General features: G+C 45.8%; 1 protein-coding gene across 1 annotated transcript in view; it reads right to left on the bottom strand.

The window, feature by feature from the left end:
• CTDP1 (CTD phosphatase subunit 1) overlaps positions 1-24,917 on the bottom strand; it is a 646,418-nt gene that overhangs the window by 451,207 nt on the left and 170,294 nt on the right. Inside the window, exon 8 of the mRNA XM_085605940.1 lies at positions 22,861-23,988. Within this exon, the coding sequence (XP_085462066.1) occupies positions 22,861-23,988 (1,128 nt within the window). The remainder of the gene's footprint in view (positions 1-22,860; positions 23,989-24,917) is intronic.

Raw genomic sequence — 24,917 nt, 5'->3', positions numbered from 1 at the left:
CGCAGGCTGCAGAGATTCCGTCGAAGACAAGAACGTCGCCGTAGAACAAACCCACGGCAAAGCCCGGGATGCGCCTGAAGCGAAACATCTGCTGCAGAGCCTAAGAATATATATCTATATCCGCAACCATCATGCCCTGTAGACTATCCCTGTCTCTGGGCAGGAGATCCACACGTTGGTGAAGGAACGCACACAGGGATCACCACAACGGCCCAGCCAGAGGTTCGTAAGAACAGGAGAGCACCTCTCCCTATTCACGGAAGAGGCCCCCCTGGCATGCCTGACCCGAGAACTTCCATAACGGTGACGACGGGACCTTATGGAAGACAGCGGATTCCATGGGACCGACGCCCCCACACGAGACCTCGTGCTAGGGACATCAAGATTCCACGGAGGGGCAGGGGGGTCGCCGGCCGAGGCGCCACCGGCCCCCCGGTGAGTGGGAGATGAGCCGGAGAGAATTCTGCGGCATCCCCGTGGTATCACCCGTGGGGGCGGAGCAGGAGGCGACCAAGATGGTGAGCCGGTACGCAGACACTGCTAAGCGAGGGGACCAAAGTCCCGCGCTTCCGAGCGGGCCACGTGTAAGTAGCCCCAGACTCCGAAGGGTCCCTCGGCGCCAGCTCAGCGTCGAGAGTCGACGCTGCCGGGAAAACGAAGTCCCCGCCTATGAGGGTATGCCCACAACAGAGCGAGGTCCAGAACCGGACCTAGCCATCGAGCGCCAGTAATGACCCCTCGACGTCACCCATGACCTCACCATTACTGCGACGTCATCAGCACTGCGACGGCACCACCACAGCGGTGTCGAACCACCTTCTGCACCTTGACGTCGAGCATCACCGCGCCTCGACGGCGATCGACGTTGAGCATCACCGCGCCTCGACGGCGATCGACGTCAAGCACCACTGCGCCGCGACGCCAAGCGTCTCGACGTCAAGCATCGTCTCGACGTCAAGCAATGCATGGCCGTCCAGCCATGCATCGACGTCCAGCCATGCATCGACGTCCAGCCATGCATCCACGTCAAGCCTCGGACCGACGTCAGGCATCGCACCGACGGCAGGCATCTCATCGACATCAAGCAACAACGTCAAGCGTCGACGCCAAGCGTCGACGCCAAGCGTCGACGCCAAGCATCAACGTGAAGCACCAGCGTCGACGTCAAGCCGCAGCGTCGACGTCAAGCCGCAGCGTCGATGCCCAGCATCAGCGTCGAAGTCAAGCAGCAGCGTCGACGTCAAGTATCGACGTCAAGCCTCAGCGTCGACGTCAAGCCTCAGCGTCGACGTCAAGCCTCAGCGTCGACGTCAAGCCTCAGCGTCGACGTCAAGCCTCAGCGTCGACGTCAAGCCTCAGCGTCGACGTCAAGCCTCAGCGTCGACGTCAAGCCTCAGCGTCGACGTCAAGCCTCAGCGTCGACGTCAAGCCTCAGCGTCGACGTCAAGCCTCAGCGTCGACGTCAAGCCTCAGCGTCGACGTCAAGCATCAGCGTCGACGTCAAGCATCAGCGTCGACGTCAAGCCTCAGCGTCGACGTCAAGCATCAGCGTCGACGTCAAGCCTCAGCGTCGACGTCAAGCCTCAGCGTCGGCGCCAAGCCTCAGCGTCGGCGCCAAGCATCGACGTCATGGCTCTCGACGTCATGGCTCTCGACGTCATGACTCTCGACGTCATGACTCTCGACGTCATGGCTCTCGACGTCATGACTCTCGACGTCATGACTCTCGACGTCATGACTCTCGACGTCATGGCTCTCGACGTCATGGCTCTCGACGTCATGGCTCTCGACGTCATGGCTCTCGACGTCATGGCTCTCGACGTCATGGCTCTCGACGTCATGGCTCTCGACGTCATGGCTCTCGACGTCATGGCTCTCGACGTCATGGCTCTCGACGTCATGGCTCTCGACGTCATGGCTCTCGACGTCATGGCTCTCGACGTCATGGCTCTCGACGTCATGGCTCTCGACGTCATGGCTCTCGACGTCATGGCTCTCGACGTCATGACACTCGACGTCATGACACTCGACGTCATGACACTCGACGTCATGACACTCGACGTCATGAGACTCGACGTCATGACACTCGACGTCATGACACTCGACGTCATGACACTCGACGTCATGACACTCGACGTCATGACACTCGACGTCATGGCTCTCGACGTCATGGCTCTCGACGTCATGGCTCTCGACGTCATGGCTCTCGACGTCATGGCTCTCGACGTCATGGCTCTCGACGTCATGGCTCTCGACGTCATGGCTCTCGACGTCATGGCTCAGCAGCCTCCTTGACGTGGGCCTTTTCTTGGGTCGACGGAGAGCATTGGCGTCACACCTGCTCTCGATGTCGCCGTCCTCGATGCTGACCGGCTGGGGAAAGCCCCCGAGGCCACAGCATGGGACGCGGTAGAGGACCTAACCTCTCCATACCCAGGGGCTGAAGAAGAAGCCTAAACAGGTGTCAAACATAAGACACAGGCAAGCACAGAAGACAAACTCTGTGAGCTTCAGCTTTGGCCTTTATGACCTACCGCAGTCAAAGCACTTGCTAAACAGGTGTTCAAATCCGATGCTATAGAGGCAAGCAAACTGCAGAAATTCTGCCAAAAAACCACAGCAGAATGTAGAGAAAGGCCAAAGACGTCGAATGAAACTTCAAATCCAGAAAAAAAAAATCACTCAAAATGAATAAAAGCTCAAAAAAATGAAGAGCTAATGCTCCAGGGTCCTGCCAGCAGGAGCCGGAAAAAAGAACTGAAAGTAACTTGGGTTGGCTGTGCATCCTGGGATACCGGGGGTCTCTGGAGAGTTTCTTAAAGGCACGGCATCCCTTTAGCAGACACATAATGACAGCCTATAGGGCTTGTCTGTCCACCCCTTCCTCTCTATTGTTTAAAGGGATTTTGGTGAAGGGAGTGTGAGATAATAAAGGAACATGTCAAATGTGAATAAAAATGACATTTAAACTTTATTTTGGCTTTTGTGTTCACTTCAGAGGAAGTGCTGGCCAGTGCAGCCTTGTTGTGATTAGGCTGTATTATTTTGTCTGTCTCTTAAGTGTCTTTGCAGGTTTGCAAATGCGGGACAGCTTAAGAGATATTTTTGATTGCTCCGGGGTCCCCGCACATGGGCGGGGATTATTCATAGATTATGACTATACACAGAGATCCCCTACTACAGAACTTGGTTTTTTAGTGGAGGATCGCCGCCAAACATTGCGGCAAAGCACCCAGGTGAAGAGAGGAGCAGACGGAGGAACAAATGCAGAATACAAAGGCGCAAGGAAACAACAGGGGCAGATGGCGCAATCCGAAGAAGAATTAAGTACTAGACAGAAATTGGCTGTGGACAATACTGTTATCAAACTAACTAATCTCAATCTCACAGCAGCAGAAACCCAACTATTAGCTCTAGGCTTGTCGTTTTGCCCACCTAACCGATTCAAATATGTCCAAACTAGAATCGACGTTTTCAAGTTCATCCGGAAGCTTAAACTTCTCAAACACTTTAAATTGAGAAAAGCTACGACCACTGCTACTAACATCATGGCCTCAGACAAACCGAGTATGCAACTCCAAGTAGGTGACATTTCCAATCTTAAAACCATGCATGCTCTTGCTGACAATTCAGAAGACGAAGTTTGGTCTACACAAGTTCAGCTGGCAAACCTTGGCACCACTGGTAATCTACCTGCCCAGAGCCCATTCCGTCCGCCATCTACCTTTATCCCTCTCATGCCTAAAGACGCCATTGATACGTTCAGCGATTGTGTTATCAATGACCTCAAAGCACTGAATCGCAAAGTACTGACTAGGATAAAACATCGCTCATACAGAGATCTACAGTATTCAACATTAATGAAGAAGTTAAATGAGAATGCGGACATAATTGTAACTAAGGCTGATAAAGGGGGTAACGTTGTGCTGTGGCCCAAAACCCAATATCTACAAGAGGCATACCGCCAGTTCAACGATGTCTCATGTTATAGAAAAGCCACAGCCAACGATATGAGGCAACTAAAGGAATTGGTCCACAAAGAACTTGGGCAATGGAAAAGGGATGGCCTGTTGGACAAAAATGAGTATAGTTTTTTTAAAGTCGATTTCCCCATTACAGAGGTCCTTTATTTCATCCCCAAGGTACACAAACAATCAGTGCCCATTCCTGGCAGACCTATCATTTCAGCCCAGAGGAGCCTGTTTGAAGCCATGTCTAAATACGTGGATTATTTCCTTATATGAATTTGTCGAGGAGCTTCCTTCTTTTATTAAAGACACTGGGCATTTTTTATCCACTGTACAATCAGTCACTTGGAAAGAGGAATATCTGTTCATTGTTATGGACATATGCTCACTGTACACCAGCATAAGGATGGACTGAATGCAGTTAAATTCTATTTGGAGAAAAGAAACATCAATTTTTACCAACAAAATACTATGATATTACACATGACTGAAGTATGTTTAAATAATAACTATTTCATGTTTAACAATGAGTACTTCCAGCAGCTGCGGGGTGTGGCTATAGGGGCCTGCTTCTCCCCCAGTTACGTGTGTTTACACGTTGGCTGGTGGGAGGAGCATGTCCTCAGGCAGACCCACAGTGAGCTGTATGTAGCCCATGTTATCCGATGGTGGCGATTTATTGACGATATTTGCATTATTTGGAGAGGGTCAATTGAATCGGCCAAAGATTTTGTGAATTGTGTTAATGACAACAGATTAAATCTAGAATTTACTGCCCAGATTAGTACAGAACGGGTTCAATTACTTGATGTAGAGCTATATTTTGAGAACACCACAATACAAACAATGCTCCACAGGAAAAGTACAGCAGGCAATTCAATATTGTCTGCCCGGAGTTCTCACACACACCACCTGTTGAAGAGCATACCCTACGGTGAATTTCTCCATATAAGGCAAATCTGCAGCTCTAATGTCGACCTTAAGAGTTGCCAAAATGACTCATTTCAAAGATTCTTAGCCTGTGGGCACAACAGCAACGATCTAAAGAAAGCATTGGTTAAAGCTAACAACTTGAGTCGTAGTGAATATTTGGGAACCGTTACTAACAAAACCACGCGTAAAACAATCCCTAGCACAAATTCCACTTCCTATGACCCAGGTCCTGTACGATTGATAACTACCTTTAGCAGCCAGGATAAGGAAATAAGAAGGGTTATCTATAGGAACTGGCCTATTGTCCAAACGGACTTAACAATGTCCCAATTGGTGCCGAGTCTAACTCAAGTTACCTTCAGGCGGGCGCTCTCTAGGAGGGATGCCCTGGTTAGAACTAGTCCTGAGGTATCCAATACCAGTACTTGGTTGTCTAAACGCACAGGGTTTTTCAAGTGTAGCTCGTGTAGAGACGGTAAATTTGGTACCGCGACTTTCGAGTTCACTAACGCCTTTGAACCGACTCCAACTAAAGTAAAAGGCTTTTTCACTTGCAAAATGGATCATGCAGTGCACATACTTGAATGCTCCTGCAAGCTGAAATATGTTGATAGCACGAAGTTACAGGTATTCACACGATTCTACAACATCTTCGTGCTATAGTAAACTCTGATCCTAGTTACCCTGTAGTGCGACATTTTAAGTTAGTCCATCAGAACAATCAAAATGAGCTAAGATACTTTGTCATTGATGCAGTACCTAAATTATCAAGAGGTGGGAACAGGGAAAAAAGACTGAGGCAACTGGAATCCCATTACATATTACTGCTTGACACCAAGATGCCCAACGGGCTTAATACAGGAGAGGATTTGCACAATTTCCTATGAGTTCTCAGAGTTTTAATCTACCCTACTTATAGCTATCATTTGATAGATGATTCTAGGTGCGGGCATTCTCTTAACCAGTTCGTGCTTTGGTTTTAACCTGATTTCAACCGTTCGGTTTTTATCAGGGTTCTGCTCTTGGATTTTTTAGGTCTTGCCTGACCCAGCGCATGCGCTGGTCTGGCGAGACTTATTGAGAGGGCTCCAAAAAGTGCTACCAGGCCAGCCTAGAGCTACAGTGCATGTGCGCGGGCGGGTTCGCGCGCGCTTTACCGCAATTACTTTCACTTTCACGGCCGCTTTGCATAGCCGGATAGGTCTCGCTTTTGGGACCTTATAAGTATTTAGTTATGCACCGGTTGCATAGCTAAACACTTATAAGGTCCCAAAGGCGAGACCTATTTATGCCCTAACTGTTCTGCTATTTATTGCACTTTAATATTCATTATTATGAATAGTAGCACGAACCGTACTATTATGGTTATAATGTAGAAACATTAGAGGTAGATAACGGTTAAGAATGGTATAGGTCCTTTGAGACTTTTCTTATTACAATGAGGCCGTTATTTTGCGTGTTTGTAGCAGCTAGTCACATTTGGAACATAAGCGTGGACGTGAATCTATCCCCCCCACCAGTTGGTATCCACCGCCAACCCGGACCTAAACTATACTGTCTTATATGGTTGAATCCGCTACAGTCTCCTGTGTTTTCACCTGTATTGGTGTACCCTTGGCCCAACTATGACTTGAATAGTGGCCGTACGATAAGAGGTCAATCCTCGGTTTTAGGAGTAATTAATTTGTAGATTTTAGCACCGACATATTTTATTGTTTATTTTCACTAAGCCTCTCTTATAATTAGTTGCAGCAGTACACAATGTTTTTATGATCAGGATTATTCAGTATTGATTAAATGACCACTATGGTGATATTTTATACTATGTGTATAAATTAAACGGACATCAGAATATATTTTCTATTTACTGAATTAGCTTTTCTTTTACTTGCAAAAAAATGTTTTCTCCAGACTATGGCAGTTTGTTGTTTAGTTCCATTGTGTGCTGCTATTGGCCAAGAAGGGAGGAGTGTACTTTGTGACACTATTTGAAGATGAAATGGGTCCTAGCGTGTCATGTGATCAAGGTTGTGGTAACTCGGCCGAAACGAGTCATGCCGATCCTCACGGAATAAATATGCACTGAAATTGAACCTGCAGCACGTCGTGGTCTGTACCTGTGTGTTCGAAGATTGTGAATGAATATATATTGTCTGAAACTCTTTGGTGGCATCACTTGATGTTGTGGAAGTCCCGTCACTGTATAGGGCTCCACAGGTGAACTCCATTGCCCAGAATGCAGTGTAGCAGCAGGAGTAGCGTGAGGTGCCTTGCAGCTGTGAGGCATAGGAGGAGCTAGTGCTCACGTGATGTGATCACTTTTAAACAACAGAGCGGCAGATCCCGTGAACCATCGAGGACACTGAAGAAAGCTAATTAAGGCTGAAACGCGTCTGCCTAGCGTTTCCGGAGCGGTTGTCACACTCTTTTCGCTTTGGAGAGAGACTGATAAATATCTATCTATGTCCTACTGGCGGTCGCCAGTAGGTAGATATAGTTAGGACCCATTTTCCATAGGAAATCCGCAACATTCTATTTGGAAAAACATTTGGCCAGCTCCGGTCCGCTCCTATCCTGAAAGTTTCACAGTACTTAGTGAAGCGGGGGCCGAGAAAAAAGGGGGGAACCAAAACGCATTTTACCCATGCATTTTCCCCTAGATATATATATATATTTTTTTTTTCCACTGAAAAACCCAAAGGATACAGGGACGTTCTAGTTAGGATGGCACTTCACTCATACCAAAACAGTGAAAGTCAGACGTTAAAGTAAGTGACCTAACTAACTCACGCCCCCGCAATGCACTGCTTATGACCTCACATATTGCATCACTCATGACATGGTCAGTGACATCACCGACATCTCAAATTACATCCCAGATGATACCATCCACAAAATCTGACACACCATATATAACCTTTCATAAACCCACTTCAACTTCCACACTACCATTCTCACTCATTCACACACCCATACTTACACAGCCACTCACTGATTCATAGATTAACACATCCACTCACTCACCGATACAGCCATTCACACACCTACCTAATACAGCCACTGATATATCCACCCCTAGACCCACAGTCAGTCAGCCATAGAGCTACTCATACACTTACTCATCCATACAGTCCATCACACAGCCACTTACTCATCCATACAGTTACACATACACTCACACAGATACTAACATGTACTAACTAACCTATAGTCACTGACATAAGCACACACTTACCCATGCAGCCACTTTCTCATTCACTCACTCATACAGTTAGTCACATACCCCATCACTCACCTATACTGCCTTTCACACCTAGTTACTCACCCATATACCATGACACATGCACTCACTCACAACCATACACAGACACACTCACCCATACAGCCCCTCACACACACTCCATAACTTATAGAGCCACTGACTCACCCACTCACTCATCCATACAGGCAGTCACCCCCTCACCCACACAGACACTCGGACACCCATAAAGGTACTCAGACAACCAATCACTCACCATACAGAAACTTACATACCCACTCACAAACCCATACAGTCTCTTAGACACCAACTGACAGACAGGTAGACATTTCCACAACCCGTCACTCACCCATACATTCACTGAGATACCTAATCACTCACTTATACAGTTAGTCACACCCACTAAACCATCCAATCATTCACTCATACACCAAGTGATTCACAAATAAATCTTGGTAAATATATTTAATGCTCACTGGATGATATCAGCATTGTCATTGACCAGGTCATGAATGATGTAATATGTGAGGTCATAAATAATGTCCCTGTAACCTTTGTTAGTAGTAGTCGGTTTGCATAGTGGTGGAGAAGGGGGGGGCGGGGGTCATGGCGGCGACCAGCTCTCAGGAATCCCGCCGTGTAGGATTTACAGGAGGTACCAGGAGGGCTTATTGGCCCAAGGTCCCTCAGGAGTAAAGTGGACTTCATCCCCCAACCAGTAATGCACCACGAGCCGCGTTTGTTATGTTATGTTATGTTATGCACTTTTGTATTGCGCACAGCTGCCCCAGCTAAGGGGCGTCCTGGCGCATGGCAGGCAATGTGCAACAGATAGCAGAAACACAACACAGATAAAAGATCTATTTAAAAAAGAAACGTTTTCAGAGCTTTGCGAAAGGCCAAGAGGTCAGTCAGTAGCCGCAAGTCCACTGGGAGGGAATTCCAGAGTTCAGCCGCCCTCACCCGAAAAGAGCGACCACCAGCCCGACACAACCTGTATCGGGGGACCACCGCGAGCGCCTGGCTTCCCGATCTCAAAGCGCGGGAAGGAACATACCACGACAGGAGGTCAGCAAGAATTGGCGGACCTACTCCCCTCAAGATCTTAAACGCCAAGCACAACACCTTGAACTGGATGCGTGATTTAATGGGGAGCCAATGCAAGGATCTCGAGACACCTGAAACAGAGCTCCTTCGGGGTAAGCCTACAATGGCTCTAGCCGCGGCATTCTGCACTCGTTGAAGGCGGGTAGTCTCCGCCACGTTGGTCCCTACCAAAAGCGAGCTGGCATAGTCCAGGCGAGATAATACCGTGGCCTGGACTATCAGCTGCCTGGTACCACGGTCAAAGAACTTAAGAATGGGCCTCAGCGACCGCAAGATGCCAAAACAGCCGGCCGCGATTTTCTTCGAGTGGCCCTCGTAACTGAGAGCGGGATCCATTCACACTCCCAGATTCCTAAGTTCAGTGACCGGGAGAGGGACCGGCCCCAGTTCAATGGGCCACCACTTGTCCCCCCACAGTTCCGCCTTCCTGCCAACGATCATGATCTCGGTTTTCTTCGCGTTGAGCTGGAGACAGTTGTTCTTCATCCAGCTTGCCACCGCCCTAAGTCCACTCTGAAACCTGGGGGCATCCCGTTCCGCATCCCCGCTGATAGTCACCGCTAGCTGAGTATCGTCAGCATACGAGACCATAGTCATGTCCCATTGCTTGACGATCTCAGCCAGCGGTCTCACATACAGATTGAAAAGCGTGGGACTCAGCGAGGAGCCTTGCGGGACCCCCTGTCTCAGAGGAAGGAATTGGGACTGGTACGGTGGCAGCGCAACGCTAAAGAAACGATCGTTCAGGAAAGAGCGAAACCACTGGAGGGCAGAGCCACCCATCCCGACCTCCTCCAGGCGATGCAACAGGATAGGATGGGACACGGTGTCGAACGCGGCGCTCAGATCTAATAAAACGAGCGCCGCTGTCTGCCCCGCATCCATCACTGTGCGTAGGTGTTCAGCCATGGAGAGAAGGGCAGACTCCGTGCTGTGACCAGCACGGAAGCCATTTTGAGTGGGATCCAAGATGTTAAACTGGATGAGGTGGGCCGAGAGAACTTTGTTGACATGGGCCTCCATTACTTTGGTAGGCCAGGGAAGCAAAGAGATAGGCCGATAGTTTTCAGGCTTGTCTGGGTCCAGTGAGGGCTTCTTTAGGATGGGGGAAACCATCGCCCGCTTCCAGCTACGGGGGACCGTGCCCGACTCCAACGAGATGTTGATCAGGGAGTGTACCACGGTCCGACCCACGAACGACTCATCTCTAAAGAGAGCCGAACTGAGAGGGTCGGCGGGGGACCCAGATTTCACCTGCTTTGCCAAGATGTGAAACCCTTCCAAAGTCAACAGGGGAAGCGAGTGCAGGGCTATGTCTCCACAGATGGAAATCGGAGACTCAACTGGGGGTCCTGTGGATGGAAAGGTCATATAGATGTTTTGGACCTTTTCCTGAAAGAACACCGCAAGAGCCTCACAATGAGCAGTTTGCAGAGGGGGCATGGCCTCTGAAGACTTCTTAGCAATCCTGCTGTGTGGGACTTACTGGCGGTAACAGGAGGGGTATTTCCTGAGGCCCTCAAGAGGCAAGGGGACGTCATCCCCCCACCAGCAGTGCGCCAAAAGGAGTGTTCGAAGAGTGGTGGAGAAAGGGGTCGTCTCAGCAATCCAGCTGTCTGGGACTTACTGGAGGTAACAGAAGGGGCTCCTGGACCTAAGGAACCCTCAGCATCCAAGGGAACTGCATGCACCAACCACCACTGCGCCAGGAGGTGAGTTTGCAGAGTGGTAGTGAAGGTGGCATGGCCACCAGTGAATTGCCCGAGGTTTTAAAAAAAAAAAAAAAAGATATATTTTTAAGGAAGGAGGCACCGCAGGTTTGTGGCAGGCAGTCGGTGAGCTGAGTAACGCATCACCGTCTGCCTCCCTTATGAGCCCACGATACGATTCGAGTAAGAATCGCAAGTTCATCTGTACGCAGAGGACTCCCTGAACCCTTTTTACCTCCTTCGCAAGTATATGTAGGTGGCACACAGACGCTCCAGGGTTGGATGCACCTTAGTGTGTGTAGACCGCCCGGTGTGTCGATAGGTCCTGACGAAAACCTGTGACTACACTCAAAGGTTGAAACATGTAGACCATCAATATTTGGATAATACTTTAGGTCAAATCAAACCTACATTAGTATTACACCTCACCACTTTTTAACCGTGACCCTGCTGCTCCATATTAAATTTGTTAGGGAGTACAGTAGGATTACTTTTAACTTTATTTCACTCACTCACACACGTCACTTACACGTACTGACATAATAACAAACCTGCTCCGCTGTAATCAGGCGTCGAAGCACACCCGGGTGGTATTCGGCTGCTCGGGTGGACCCCGATGATGAAGCACGTCACCAACTAGGTTGGTGAGTGAGGGGTTTCATAAAAAAGAAATAATTTCTCTTTTCACTTCTCTGAGAACTCTCTAACAGACAGAAGGTTTTTACCTTCTCTCATTTAAGGATACCCCCTTCTTTGTTTATTTTGTATACCTCAGGGGACTGGGAGTACCCCTTACAACTTAGTTGTGAAATCCCTTTCTCTCTCTTTTGTTATATTGTATTTAGACCATAGCCATCACATTAGTCCAGGTAAGTGCCAACATCAGTATTCTAAGATGGCAAGAGATTATCAGCTTCCGAGTCATCATCCACCACAATCAAGGCATTTGAATCTGAACTGAAAATCTCCTCCTTGACCTTCGCCTTCACAACTTGGATGATACTCTCCTTTGCTGGCATCCGAGTCCACTATGTGGACGGCCTCATTGCTGACTTTGAAAGCAGAGCCAAAGGAGGGCCTAAATAAAAGCTGTCTGTTGCCCAGCTGTTTCAACTTCACCTTAGGCACAGGTGCCTGTGAAAGCTCGGTTCAATGATGCCCTGTGGTCCATACTCACTCAAGTCACCATGCCTGCAGCAAAGGATGACCCCAAAGGGATGTGGAACCCTCCTGAACAAATCCAGCAGCTGTAGCTTTAAGCCGTCAACCTGCATGGGGTAGGCTGAAGGTCTTCATCTTAGGCACCGAGGATTCACCAAACACTGAGGAACAGACTGGCATTGACAAATGTTGAGACCCTCGATGGTCCACAGAACTAAAGCTCTTTCTTGAGGAAGAGAAGGACTTCTCATTTATATAGTGCTTCATATACGTCTTGTGGGAAGATCTCCAATGAGAGAAATCCCTGGACGGGCACTTGACTTTATAAGCAAACAGCTTGTCTGTCTTTAGCCATGCAGGTCATTTCAAAGAAGAGCTTTGTTTCCCATCCCAGATGGCCTTTAGGTGCATGGAGGTACCTAGTCTCAGACGGTGGCATCATGACCCAACCAAAGACAACACATACAGCTGCTGTGGCATCCCAAAAGGACCAAGTGCTGCTGCACCATCCACAGGACTTGAAGCCTATGGTTCTTTGAGAGGGCATATTACGCAGTCTCTGTCAAACAGCTGAGTAGGCAGACAGTGTGCACCAGAGAGCTCTGGATCACATTGAGGCTGTGCAGAAAAAAAGGAACCAACCTTAGCATGCAGGTTGGCACCATAATATACTACGGCGGTGATCTTACATCCACAAGAGGAGTCACAGCTGGAGACATGTGGTGCTACCTGCTCTTGCTGGGGAGTGTACTCGACTAGGCTGTAGCCTATACGGAGTATTCATAAGGTGACAAATATGCACAATGATACATTCATCATAAGCCTTCTCTCTATACAATTCTTGTACTTTTTAGAAGAGTTCATGATACAAGGTCTTCTAAAATAAAAGCTGTATGTAGCCAGACATACAAAAAGAAGAAACAATCCATCAACCCTCCAGAAAAAACAACCCTGAAGAAAAATGTCTCACTGATTGAGTCAGTTAATACCTGCAATCAAGTAACTCCACATCACCACAACAGGATGTTTCCCCTCATGGTCCCTCTTTTACAAATAATTATTTTTTTACACTTCAGTCTGTTTGGCTTAAATGAATCCTAAATGTGTTAGAAATGCTACACTTCACCAAAACCTTTACCATAAAATTTGTAAACAATAACTAGGTAAATCAAGTTAACTGGCAAACCAACCCATTACTTGTTTAATATACAAGAAAGAAAAATCAATTCAGAGAAGTTCATCCTGTTTAATAAGGTGGTTTACAAAAATGTGTATCCATTCTTGCTCAAATGGGTAGCAGAGGGAACCTCCCTGCAGAATTAAGATGCGGCCTGATGGAATAATTTGTTGATAAGCCGATTGCTTATTTTGAAATAAACATTCATCACAGAAAAAAGAGCCAGAGAAATTGAATCACTCAAGCATGCATACATTAGCTCTGCCCACATTGTCTGCTTCTGGGAGATGGATATGGCAAGAGCTCTGTGTGTGTGCAATTGCCTACTTCCACAGGCACTTACCTCTTGACATTTCAGTTGGTAGTGGGCCCCAGAAGCTTCCTCAAGGACAGGACAGCAATGAGCTTCCCTTGTTAATATTTGTTTATAAACTTGAATAACTTACATATTCGTGCTAGAATTACTCAACTAAAAAAAAAAAAAAAAAAAAACTATTGCACATAATTTATGGTAATCTGTGGAACAAGTTACTTACATTCCATAACACACTTTCCGATGGATAGACTATCTAAACACAGATTCCTTGCCTGAAGGATATTCCCCAGGTGCTAAAAAGGATCAGGACGTTTTTACAGCAGTGCTCTCTCACACCGGTAAGTGGTCTTCTTGTGTGGGTTTGTGTCAACCTCGTTCAGCCCAGGAAGTGAAAAGCAGAGCCACAGATAGGCACCCCCCTGCGCACTGACATCAGTTTCCTGATTCACTCTTTCCACAACCCTAGACATGGAGCACAAACAATTGTCAGTACCTGTGTGCAGATCTCTAAATTGGGGCGTTTTTGGAGACAACTACACGAAAAAGAGGCGGGAAGGCACTTTGGAATCAGCAGTTATAGTATCTGCCAGACTGAACATTACCAAAGGTAAATAACTAGTTCTTCTGATGGCTACTTCTAAGTAGAGATTCCTCACTATTACTATAGACATCAGAACAGTGCCTTCAAATGTGGAGGGTCTTGGAAATGGACTCAGCCAAAGCAACAAGTCCAGCAGGACCAATTGATGAAATGCACCGCCTACCAGAGCTGGCTGTCAAGGCAGCATTGCTTCTTGAACATGCACACTGACGCCTATGACACAGCCTAGCAGATGTCAAGAACAGGCATTCCACATTTCAATGTAGTCGTAGCAGCCTGGGCCCTGTTATAATGAGCCCTCAGTGCTTCTCGAGGCGGATTCTTGGCAAATGTGTAGCAGATCTTAATGCAGAGAACTATGCACCCTGCCAAAGTCCTCTTCTGCTCCGCCTTCCCTTTCTTTGCCTCAGAGAATCCCACAAAAAGCAGACTGTCAACTCTATGGTCTTTGGTGCCATCACGGTAAAAGCTTAAGCCTCTTTTGGGGTATGCCCGATTGAGGGGCGAGGCGGGCAACGAACATTTGGAGGGTGACAGACAGCATAGCTTTAAGCAACAAGCATTGGCATAGCCAATAGGTCTTGCCTTTGGGACCTTATAAATGTTTAGTTATGCAGTACAATATCCTTGGTGCAACATCAACTGTTGCATGGCTAAACACTTATAAGGTCCCAAAGGCGAGACCTATTGACTATGCCAATGCTTGTTTATATCTTCTCTGCGCCTATCACTACAGATCTACCACAGTCTTTTGTACAAAGCCTGATCATTGCAGAATGTTAATAGCAGGGGTGGGGGAATCATATCGCCCGACGCCCGAACCATGTTGTTTATATTGACGGGCAAGAAGATTTATTGTCTATTTATGTCCGACGGACATGTAGACATTAATCACGTTTTAATCACGTTAAAACAACAGGCTGTGGGCACTCTGGGGCTCACAGCCAATCCGAAGCTTGCAGAGAGCCTTTGGCGGCATCTGATTGGCTAGCAGCCCATGACTGGGCTCTAGCCAGTGATTGGCTGGGGGAGTGAAACGTCACTCAGCCTCTGCAAGCAGTAGTCCGTGGCCGCCACGAGGCTTGCAATAAGCATTCAGGTAAAATAAGCAGTTTTGCCCGCTTGAATTGTGTGATATTGTGACGGAGGTGCTGCGATTTTCTTTTATTTATATTTTTAGCAACCGTGCGTGGGTAGATTAATTATTACAAAAGCCTAGGCCTGGCCCGCCTCGGCGCCTCAGATGAGGATGTCAAAAAAGCGTATCGCAAGCAGGCGCGCTGCGCTACCACCGCTTCATGGGGGAAACACCCATTACAACGAATTCAGATTCACGCGCTGCCATCGCAACGCGGGTTTAACATCGCGGGTCCGGAGCCTTCATACCGCAGATGGAAACAGATCTGCAGATTAATGCTTTCAAAAGAGACATCCGTTGGTGACTTGCAATTTATAACTTAAAGTCCTAATATAGAATAGTGAGCTATTAACTTTCAGCCCATAACTGCGTAAACACACCGACAAATATACATTACACAATTGATTAATGTTGCAAAGAGGGTACATTTGGCGAAAAAACGATTCTTATTATTAAAGGAAGCTCCCAACTTTGCTGGTTCTTTTTCGACTCTGCGTTTGTGCTTCTCCACACCAAGCACTCTTAAACTACTGCCTACCAGTATGGGTGACATGTGACTCCTACACTTTCACTCCTTTGGCTTATGGGCAAAAAAACATTGTCGCACATGGCGCAGCCAGCACTAAAAGCTTTCGAAGCACCTGCTGCAGCGTTTCTTTCCGCTGGAAATTACTAGGCCTCACAGAAATGTGTAGGAAACTTGTGTGATGAATTACCATCCTGGAAAGAGATCCGTGTTTTGTATAGTTGAGGTTGTGACCTCGGTGAAGTTGGTGCAGAGGGTTAATATGCCTGCTGCAATGAACATGTACGAAGTCGATTACAGAGTGCACAGGATGGAAACAGATCTGCAGATTAATGCTTTCAAAAGAGACATCCGTTGGTGACTTGCAATTTATAACTTAAAGTCCTAATATAAAATAGTGAACTATTAACTTTCAGCCCAGAACTGCATAAACACACCAACAAAAATACATTACAAAATTGATTAATGTTGCAAAGAGGGTACATTTGGCGAAAAGATCCGTGTTTTGTATAGTTGAGGTTGTGACCTCGGTGAAGTTAGTGCAGAGGGTTAATATGCCTGCTGCAAAGAACATGTACGAAGTCGATTACAGAGTGCATAGGATGGGAACAGATCTGCAGATTAATGCTTTCAAAAGAGACATCCGTTGGTGACTTGCAATTTATAACTTAAAGTCCTAATATAGAATAGTGAGCTATTAACTTTCAGCCCATAACTGCGTAAACACACCGACAAATATACATTACACAATTGATTAATGATGCAAAGAGGGTACATTTGGCGAAAAAACGATTCTTATTATTAAAGGAAGCTCCCAACTTTGCTGTTTCTTTTTCGATACAACTTACCGATTCGCAAGGAACGTAGGGCTCACGTCTGGCCAGCTGCAAAAGTGAGGGGGAAATGGCAGGAGGCACGCTGGCTGACACCTTTTATATCCCACCCATACGTTTTTACAAGGGTGACGGTAAATTAGTACATTACGTATGGTTTGAAATGTACGTATTTTGTGGGAATAAATACACAGCCAAGGGTGACGGTAAATTAGTACATTACGTATGGTTTGAAATGTACGCATTTTGTGAGAATAAATACACAGCCCAAAAAAATGGAAAAAAAGGGGAATAGAAATAAAAGAATTGCTGTCAGGGTTAAGGGGAGGGGGCGCAGGGGGGCAGGGACGCGATAATATAGCTTGACAAGTTTTCCTTTAGCATTATTATTGCACAGCATTCAATGGTTTACTGATTTTAATAAAGCAAAAATATATTAATGTTTCTCTGTCAGCCGGAGCCCTTAGGTTTGATGTGGAACGGGGGTTGGTGGGACAGGAGGATTTTACAGGACATGTAGATCTCAGTGGCATTTTGTCCCTTGGACAACTAGATTATTTGGAAAATTCCACACCCCTGTAATAGGGCAATGAGCATGATTGCATCCCAGGATGAGACACAACCCGATCACAAGGTCCAGTTCGATATATAGATTTGGGTTAAGGCCCACACACACCTCGAAAGAACCCTCTTTTACTGACTGACCAGCCTTTATTTCCAGAGTTTGTTTGTCAGCTGTTTCTTGGCTCTGGGACAAGTAACACAGATAAACACCTTAGAGAAACTCATCTATAGTCAGACACAGACATACAGATGCATAAACTTACCGGAATAAATCATATCCACGTACACTGTCGCAGTCCGGTTGACAAAGAGGAAACCGGTACACAAATGCTACAATAATCTTAAGCACACCCATACACATACAGACAACTACACAGACTCACAAATCAGTCCCACCCACAGACTTATCCATCCAAAGACCCATACACTCCAACACAAATACATACGCAAACAGACCAGGAAATGGGCATACACATGGATACATATGGACACAGACACAAACACACATCCAGTTACTGGCAACAAGACAGACACTCACAGGCATATGCAAATCAACGCATGCACATAATTCAAGCACATACGATACATGTGGACAAAGAAAGAAACCAAGAGAGATACACATTCACACATCATATAAATAACCTGACAAACATAGCGGCTGCTTGTCCCGTTCTGCTCGCTCGGTTTGTCGACTTGCTGTCCACTACAGGGCTGAAACTACAGGCGCTAGGAGGCTGTATTATGTAGATTGACTGTGTTCTGGGATACATAGGGCCACAGATATCAACCGATTTCAAGCAGGGGAGGAGTGAGGTCATCCCCATCTCAATTCTTCCTTTGTGTTCGGGTACGCAGAGTTCCAGGGCTTGACACTAGTAAGTGAGGCAGGATGGCTGCTCGGATAGTTAGGCCAGATAGCTCATCCGCTCCTCAGCCAGCTCTTTATGGGCTGGTAGATCTGTAATCCAGAGAAGGTGAGCGGGGGGCGAGGGGGTGGTGTCAGTGTTGCCTTAGAGTCAATTGCTGTATCGTCCTGTCCAGCCTCTGTGTAAATTCACTCCTGTGCATTATACTAGTTTAACTACACAATGGAGTAATGTGCATAATGTGCCCATAGCATGAAGTGTGCTGTTATTAGAACGCATTGATACAAAATAAACCAGGGAAACACGTGCAGTCCCCTACATTGGACTGGTGTTTGCAGTGTTTTAAAGAGCATTCAATACGAGTCGACGTTCGTAAAACTTGTTACTGCACACAGTTGTATTAGGATGGACGTGGCGCACATGGACTGTGGGTCTGTGCATTGTACTGCTGATACAGCATCCCAATAGCAAATATTTGACATGCGATATTCTGACAAGTGCCAGCCAAGGTAACATAATCTGTGTGGAGATTGTGTCTGAGTCCGGAGGTCACGTCTGGGACAAGAAACTGTATCCAGTGCAGAAGCTCATGTCCCTGTGGCATAACAAGCATTGGCAAAGCCAATAGATCACATCTATGTGAGGTCTATTGGTATGTCAATGTTTTTTAGTCATGTTGTACAGCAGTGCACCATGGCTAAAAGTTAAAAAAAAAAAAAAAAATTGCTATGACATGGTCCGCGCTGGCCGCTTTATAGTGCTTTATTTTTTTACTTTCAACCATGCTGCACAGCAGCTGTACAGCATGGCAAAAAAAGTACTGACACAGCCAATTGGCTCTATAATTCGGTCTTTCAATGTTTTTTTAAGTCTTGTTGTACAGCTGCATGGCTGCTGTCCATCATCGTTGAAAGTAAAATAAAAAATGTTTTTTACACTCTCAGCCAGGCTACACAGCAGCTGGGCTGCCAAACAACATGGCTAAAAACATTGACAGCACTATTATATCTTGCTTAAGCGAGACCTTTTGGCTTTGCCAATGCTTGTTGCTCACTATGACTATTTGGATTGCAATCCTACCATAGCACGATCATATATCAATCATTGGGTTTGGAGTTTATTACTGCAAAAAACACTGGTGGTAATGATGTTTGAGAATCCAATGTCATAGCATCTGCTATAATCTTTAGATCCGCGTTGTTGGTACTCCTCTTTCCCTTCACGGTAGCTAGGAAAATCGATATTCAAGTCAGAACATAGATGCAAGCATTGTGTTTTTTTAACTCGTTTTACTCACCACCTACAATCCTATCCACTAAACTACCTTGAAGTAAATTTTCTAATTGATGACGCTGCAGGCTCATTTGAGGCTTTAGGGATGTCCTCCAGCTTGCACCCAAACTGAATGTTTCTTAAGTCGGGGCTGCCCTTTCTTGGTGAGCCTCAAAGCTACCGACCTCTTTTCTGGCCTGTTGCACGCTTCCATAATGCAAAAACCTGGACTGTGGTGGGGTTGCGTGGGCACAGTAGAACTTTACCAGTCTGTTCTGAAAGTCTGAGAAGGTTTCATCTAGCGTAGGAGGTTTCTTTAAAGAATCGGAACTTAAGTTGGAAAGAGAACGGTTCTGGAGCACCATCTCCAGATCAGAGTTCTGTCAGAAAGTTGTAGTCAGGAGCCCCTCAGTTGTGGGAGAGACAGGTCTCAGGTCTTATAGTTCCAGCTGAGCAGTTGTGGTCTATGTCTGCTAGCAGTAGGTAGACATGTATAAGAAACTTGAATTGAATGAACATTGAAGTATGTTTGTATCCTCAAGCGTTGATAAACTATTCCTGCCTCATTTCAAAGGACTGGTTTTGCAGTTAGTGCATTCATTTTGTTTACTGGGTAAATTTATGTAGTCTATGAATTTGGGGAAACAGCGTTTACAATGCTGCTGTTACCACGCAGGTAGGTAACAACACGGTTGTAAAAACAACCGCGTTGTTACCACACATGGCTTTACATCGCAAGTCGTTTCTACGACTTGCGCTAGGTGGAGTGCAACACCAGGGAATGTGTTGGATTTTAAATCCAACACATTCCCTGCTTTTGCGCTAACTGGAGTAGGAATAGTAATTTATACTATTCCTAAGTCCAGCGCGCCATCTAGCGCAAGTCGTAGAAACGACTTGCGATGTAATGCCACATATGGTAACAACGCGGTCGTTGTAACGACCGTGTTGTAACCTACCGCGTGGTAATAGCACGCGTAGAAACGTCATACATTCAAGAATTTGTTAGCTAATTGGTAGTTTACATTTCTTTCTTTAGTTATTACTTAAATGCTCAGTTCTTTGTCCCATGAACCATATGCAGGCTCAGTGAAAAATAGCGGAATATAAACTGAATCAATCCCTAATCCATGCCACAGCTATGCTTATTTTAACGATCACACATTAAATGTACATGAACAAAAAGAGGTCTCCGGGCCGCCACACCTTATGTGCGAGTTAGACTGTCAATGTTTAAAGCAACAACTTTCATATTTGCTGACTCTTTGAATCGGTTTACTCAGTCCATACCCTGTTGTTTACTCCAGGAGTGCAGGCACACTGTACTGTTTGACATAGTTCACCTGCACTGGTGGTCGGTATACATTCATATTAACCAGACCAGACAGTCTTACGCCTACAACTAACATGGGATCAGGGCGTGTCCCGTTAAACATGGTCACTCTGGAACATTCCCCTGGCTTCTGTGCCCAAGACCTCCTGTCTAGTTTTTGCAGGTAAGATTCGGGATTGCTTTTTGCGTGTGGGTTGTGTGGGAGGCTGTTCTAAAGGAGCAGAATTCATAAAATTTGACTTTGCAGGCTCTGAAATATGGGCGGCGTTGTTACACGACTATTAACTCCTGTGGATGTCATCAGGCTGCTCTGCAGGGTCTTAGCGGAACAAGCATTGTGGCACCGACGCTTTACTTTTAATGTTAAAAGCAAAGAGCGGGTGCCGCGATTATATCAAAAGTAAAGAAATAGATGTTTTTTTCTATTTCTTTACTTTTGATATAATCGCGGCACCCGCGCTTTACTTTTAACATTAAAAGTAAAGCGTGGGTGCCGCGACTATACCAAAGAAAACACGCTACAAGACATGCTTTAGTAGGTGAGTTTTCAAAGTTCTGCTGAAGGCTAGTGGTTCGCGCGTGCACACTCGCGTGAACGCAAGCTTGTCGCCAGCCAGCAGCACTTTGAAAACTCACCTACTAAAGTCTCTCCGAGCAGCGCATGCGCACTGACTCAGCGAGACCTAAAAAGGCCATCCTAGTCCTCAACATCATCTTGTGTAAAAAAAAAAAAAAGGTGATGTAGGGCGGCTGCACCGAGAGAGCCTGGAGCTCACTCATGCGTTAAGCTGAACTGATTATGATGAGGAAGATGATATTCTAAGGTGGTAAACATGAGGAATGTCAGGACCAAATTAAAAACCCACTGTGGTATCACAAACTGCTTGGGAGGAAACATGCAAGTTAAACCTTTAACCCCTTCAGTGCCCATGACGAGCTGGACTCGTCATGGGCCGCGGTGGCGCTGTGCCCATGACGAGTCCAGCTCGTCATAGACCCCGCCCGCTAATGCAACGGCCGGCACTGGGCGGGGAAAGGGGCGGGCACTGAAGGGGTTAATCAACTTCATTACAAGAGGTGATCTACACAAGGAAGGTTGATAAGGAGAATGGAAAAAGATGACCAATAGATTTTGTAGGGATTCCTGGCTGCGAGGAGGACATCCATGAGTTCAGAAGGTAGATCAAACTTAGTCAACTTCCGCTACTCTAGTGCTTTAATATTGCAAATGAAACATGTTTTGAGACACTTGTAGAGACACCTTTCCAGAGAGAAGAGCTGTGCTTGTCCTGTGATGTGAACCTTTCATCTAGGCCTTGAGGTATGGGGGTCTGCTGACAAAGCCCAGAGGTCTTCTTTTTTATAATAAACTATTTCTTACAAAGGGAAGGGTGGTTAGGTCTCTTAGTCCCTTTTCCACTATCTTTATAAAATTATATCCCCGTTTGTATTCTATGGAATTGTAACAATACTGACTATATCGTGTTTATGCATTTTGCTGCTAGTAAAATATGTACCATAGAGCTCATTATTTAGCATAAACATTTTAAACTAAACCGCGTCTCTGTTTATTCGTATTGTGGACAAGTATGAGTGAGTGAGCGAGCAAAAGAGTTGTCTGGCTCCCGCGATTCCCAAGAGAGTGACGTGTTCGGGGTTCATTGGCAGCTTCACTGTAGACTGAGAACGAATGAGACACTATAGCTAGTTTGGGATTTTGGATACTAATGTGGTAGGTTGGTACACCCCTATTCACCGAGGTCCCGTTTTCCTGTGCATAGTTCTGTATATGTGAAGAATCCCTCCAACAGGCCCAAGGACAAAATATATTCAATCAAAGGGAAAAAATATGGCAATTCATAAGGACAACATCTCATCAACTAGGCAATGTCTATCTTGAGAGTCATAGCTCCTCCACATACTCAACACTGGTAATTATGTGACAGAATAAACTATGAGAACATGAGCTACTGAATTACTTTCTAGCCCAGTCACGATGTGGCAGTTTTCCAGCAGGAATCAAAGTGAGTATGGACATAAATATCTTAACAACGATAATGCCAATAATCCAAAGAAAGAAGAGAAACAATTACTGACCTGCTCTTGCAGCGACAAGATGAGTCACCCGGTTTGGATCTCCTGGTTTTAGATTGAGGCTTTTTCTGATTTTAGCTCCAAGTGCCCTTGCATGGTAATGCTCTCGCGTTCTTTCAATAGGAAAATTTGTAGGATGAAGTCCACTGAAAGTTATGACAACATCTTCCAGCACTTTCCCTTTAAGTTCTGGAACTATTTTTCGTATGTCTGGAATATCTTGAATCTCTTTTTTCAGGAATTTCTCATATTTGGTATAGTAATCATTGTGTACCCTAACAAGGATTTCCTCAAGGTATATTAAGTGGTCATCGTGGTCATTATCCTCTTCCTCATCATCATCCTCTTCCTCCATGCTCTGGTCTAAAGACTCGCCTGCTGTAATCCCAGACTGTTCACTGTTCTGAGATTCTGTTTCAGCTTCTTTCTTGTCAGCACACCCATTACCAAGGTCACAGAGGCCATCGTGCTCACTTGCATCTGAAACTTTTTGCTCTGTCAATGCCTTGTCATGTTGTTTAAGGACAGGGGGGATTAAGTGCTCCTCAGTGTGGTTTTCCCCCACCTGCTTTTCCATCACAACATCAGGTTTACATTCCTGCTCAGCAACATCCATGACTTGATTCTTCGACCTTTTCCAGCTTCTCTTTTCTTCACTTTCACTGTCTGAAGCTGATGAAGGAGAAGGGGATTTTCTGATATCCCCTTCACTTTCACTGTCACTAGATAACTCTAAATCATTAGCCATGGTGTCCTTGGACGGTTGCTTCTCTACTGCAGGTCGCAAATCGTTGGCTAAAGTGTTCTTGGCAGGCAGTTTATCATCTATTGCCATGCTTTCCGGTGGTAAAGCACTCTGAGAATCTGCTGCACTTACCACGTCCTTTGTGCTGGTAGGATTTATAATGTGTTCAGCAGGCCCTTTCAAGGAGTCTATTGAGTTATCTGTAGGACCAGAGTTCGACTCCCCTTTAGGAGATTCACTGCTCACAACATTGCTCCCATTCAGCTCTTTCCTATGCTTCCCTAGGCCATTTCTCTGCTCTTCCACAGGAATCTTCTTTGATTCTTCGGAGTCCTGTGACAGGGGTGTGGCTTGATCCAAAGTTTCTGTTTTTTTACTATGATTGACTGAATGAACAAAAAAAAACAGTTTTAAAATACAGTTAGCACACGGTTTGTGCATTACTATTGCAGTATCACACAGAGTGCACAAAAACGATTTAGTAAAGCCAATCAAATGGCCACTGATAATTAAGATTTTCCCAACACAGGTCACATACACATGAATAACTTTCCCAGTAGAAGAACTGACATAATAGTTAAATTCGACCTGTGATTTGTCCAGCCATGTCATCTCACACACTGCCTTTACCCAACATTAATACCAGCCACTAATATTTGATTGACTTAAAAGTGTCAGATTTAAGGGTTATCCAATATGGCTTTAGGAGTCAGTTTACCAGATAAGGAGCACGGAGGCCTATTTCTAGTTTCTATAATTAGCAAACACTCCTGACTGAAACATTATGGCGTACAACCATAGAATCTGTATAGGGTTTCCACCTGCGATGCCCTTGCTGTCTACCAAGATCAGCGATATTAGCAAATGTCACTATTGTTGGTGCCTGATCGAAAGAGGGACTTGTAAAAGCAAATCTTTTCTTTTTTGAGATTGTACAGCTACAAACAGTGGATTACAAAAAATGTGGTTTACTAAAATATATTTTTTATTTCTTGCTTACATACATGCTTCAGGAATATATATATATATATATATATATATATTTTTTTTTTAAACTTACGACAAAATCATTGCAATCCCAATTATCAAAAATAGTGACGAAAATATATGCAATACTAAATCAAATCTGGAGCCCTGGCTGTGGTGTAGTGTAGGAAAACTTTAAAGGCGCATGCTGTTCTCTAAAGAAATTAGAGGAGCTTAGGTGAAGGTAATTAATATAAAACATCAGCTTAAAACTAGTTGCTCAAACAACACAGCTCTGTTTACTCTAAATCATTTCCATTCACTCACCGTGTTAAACACGCACCCAATG

Source organism: Triturus cristatus, chromosome 5_1, assembly GCF_964204655.1.
Source record: "Triturus cristatus chromosome 5_1, aTriCri1.1, whole genome shotgun sequence".
Classification (NCBI taxonomy): Eukaryota; Metazoa; Chordata; class Amphibia; order Caudata; family Salamandridae; genus Triturus; species Triturus cristatus.
This window is presented reverse-complemented; position numbering and strand designations above follow the sequence as displayed.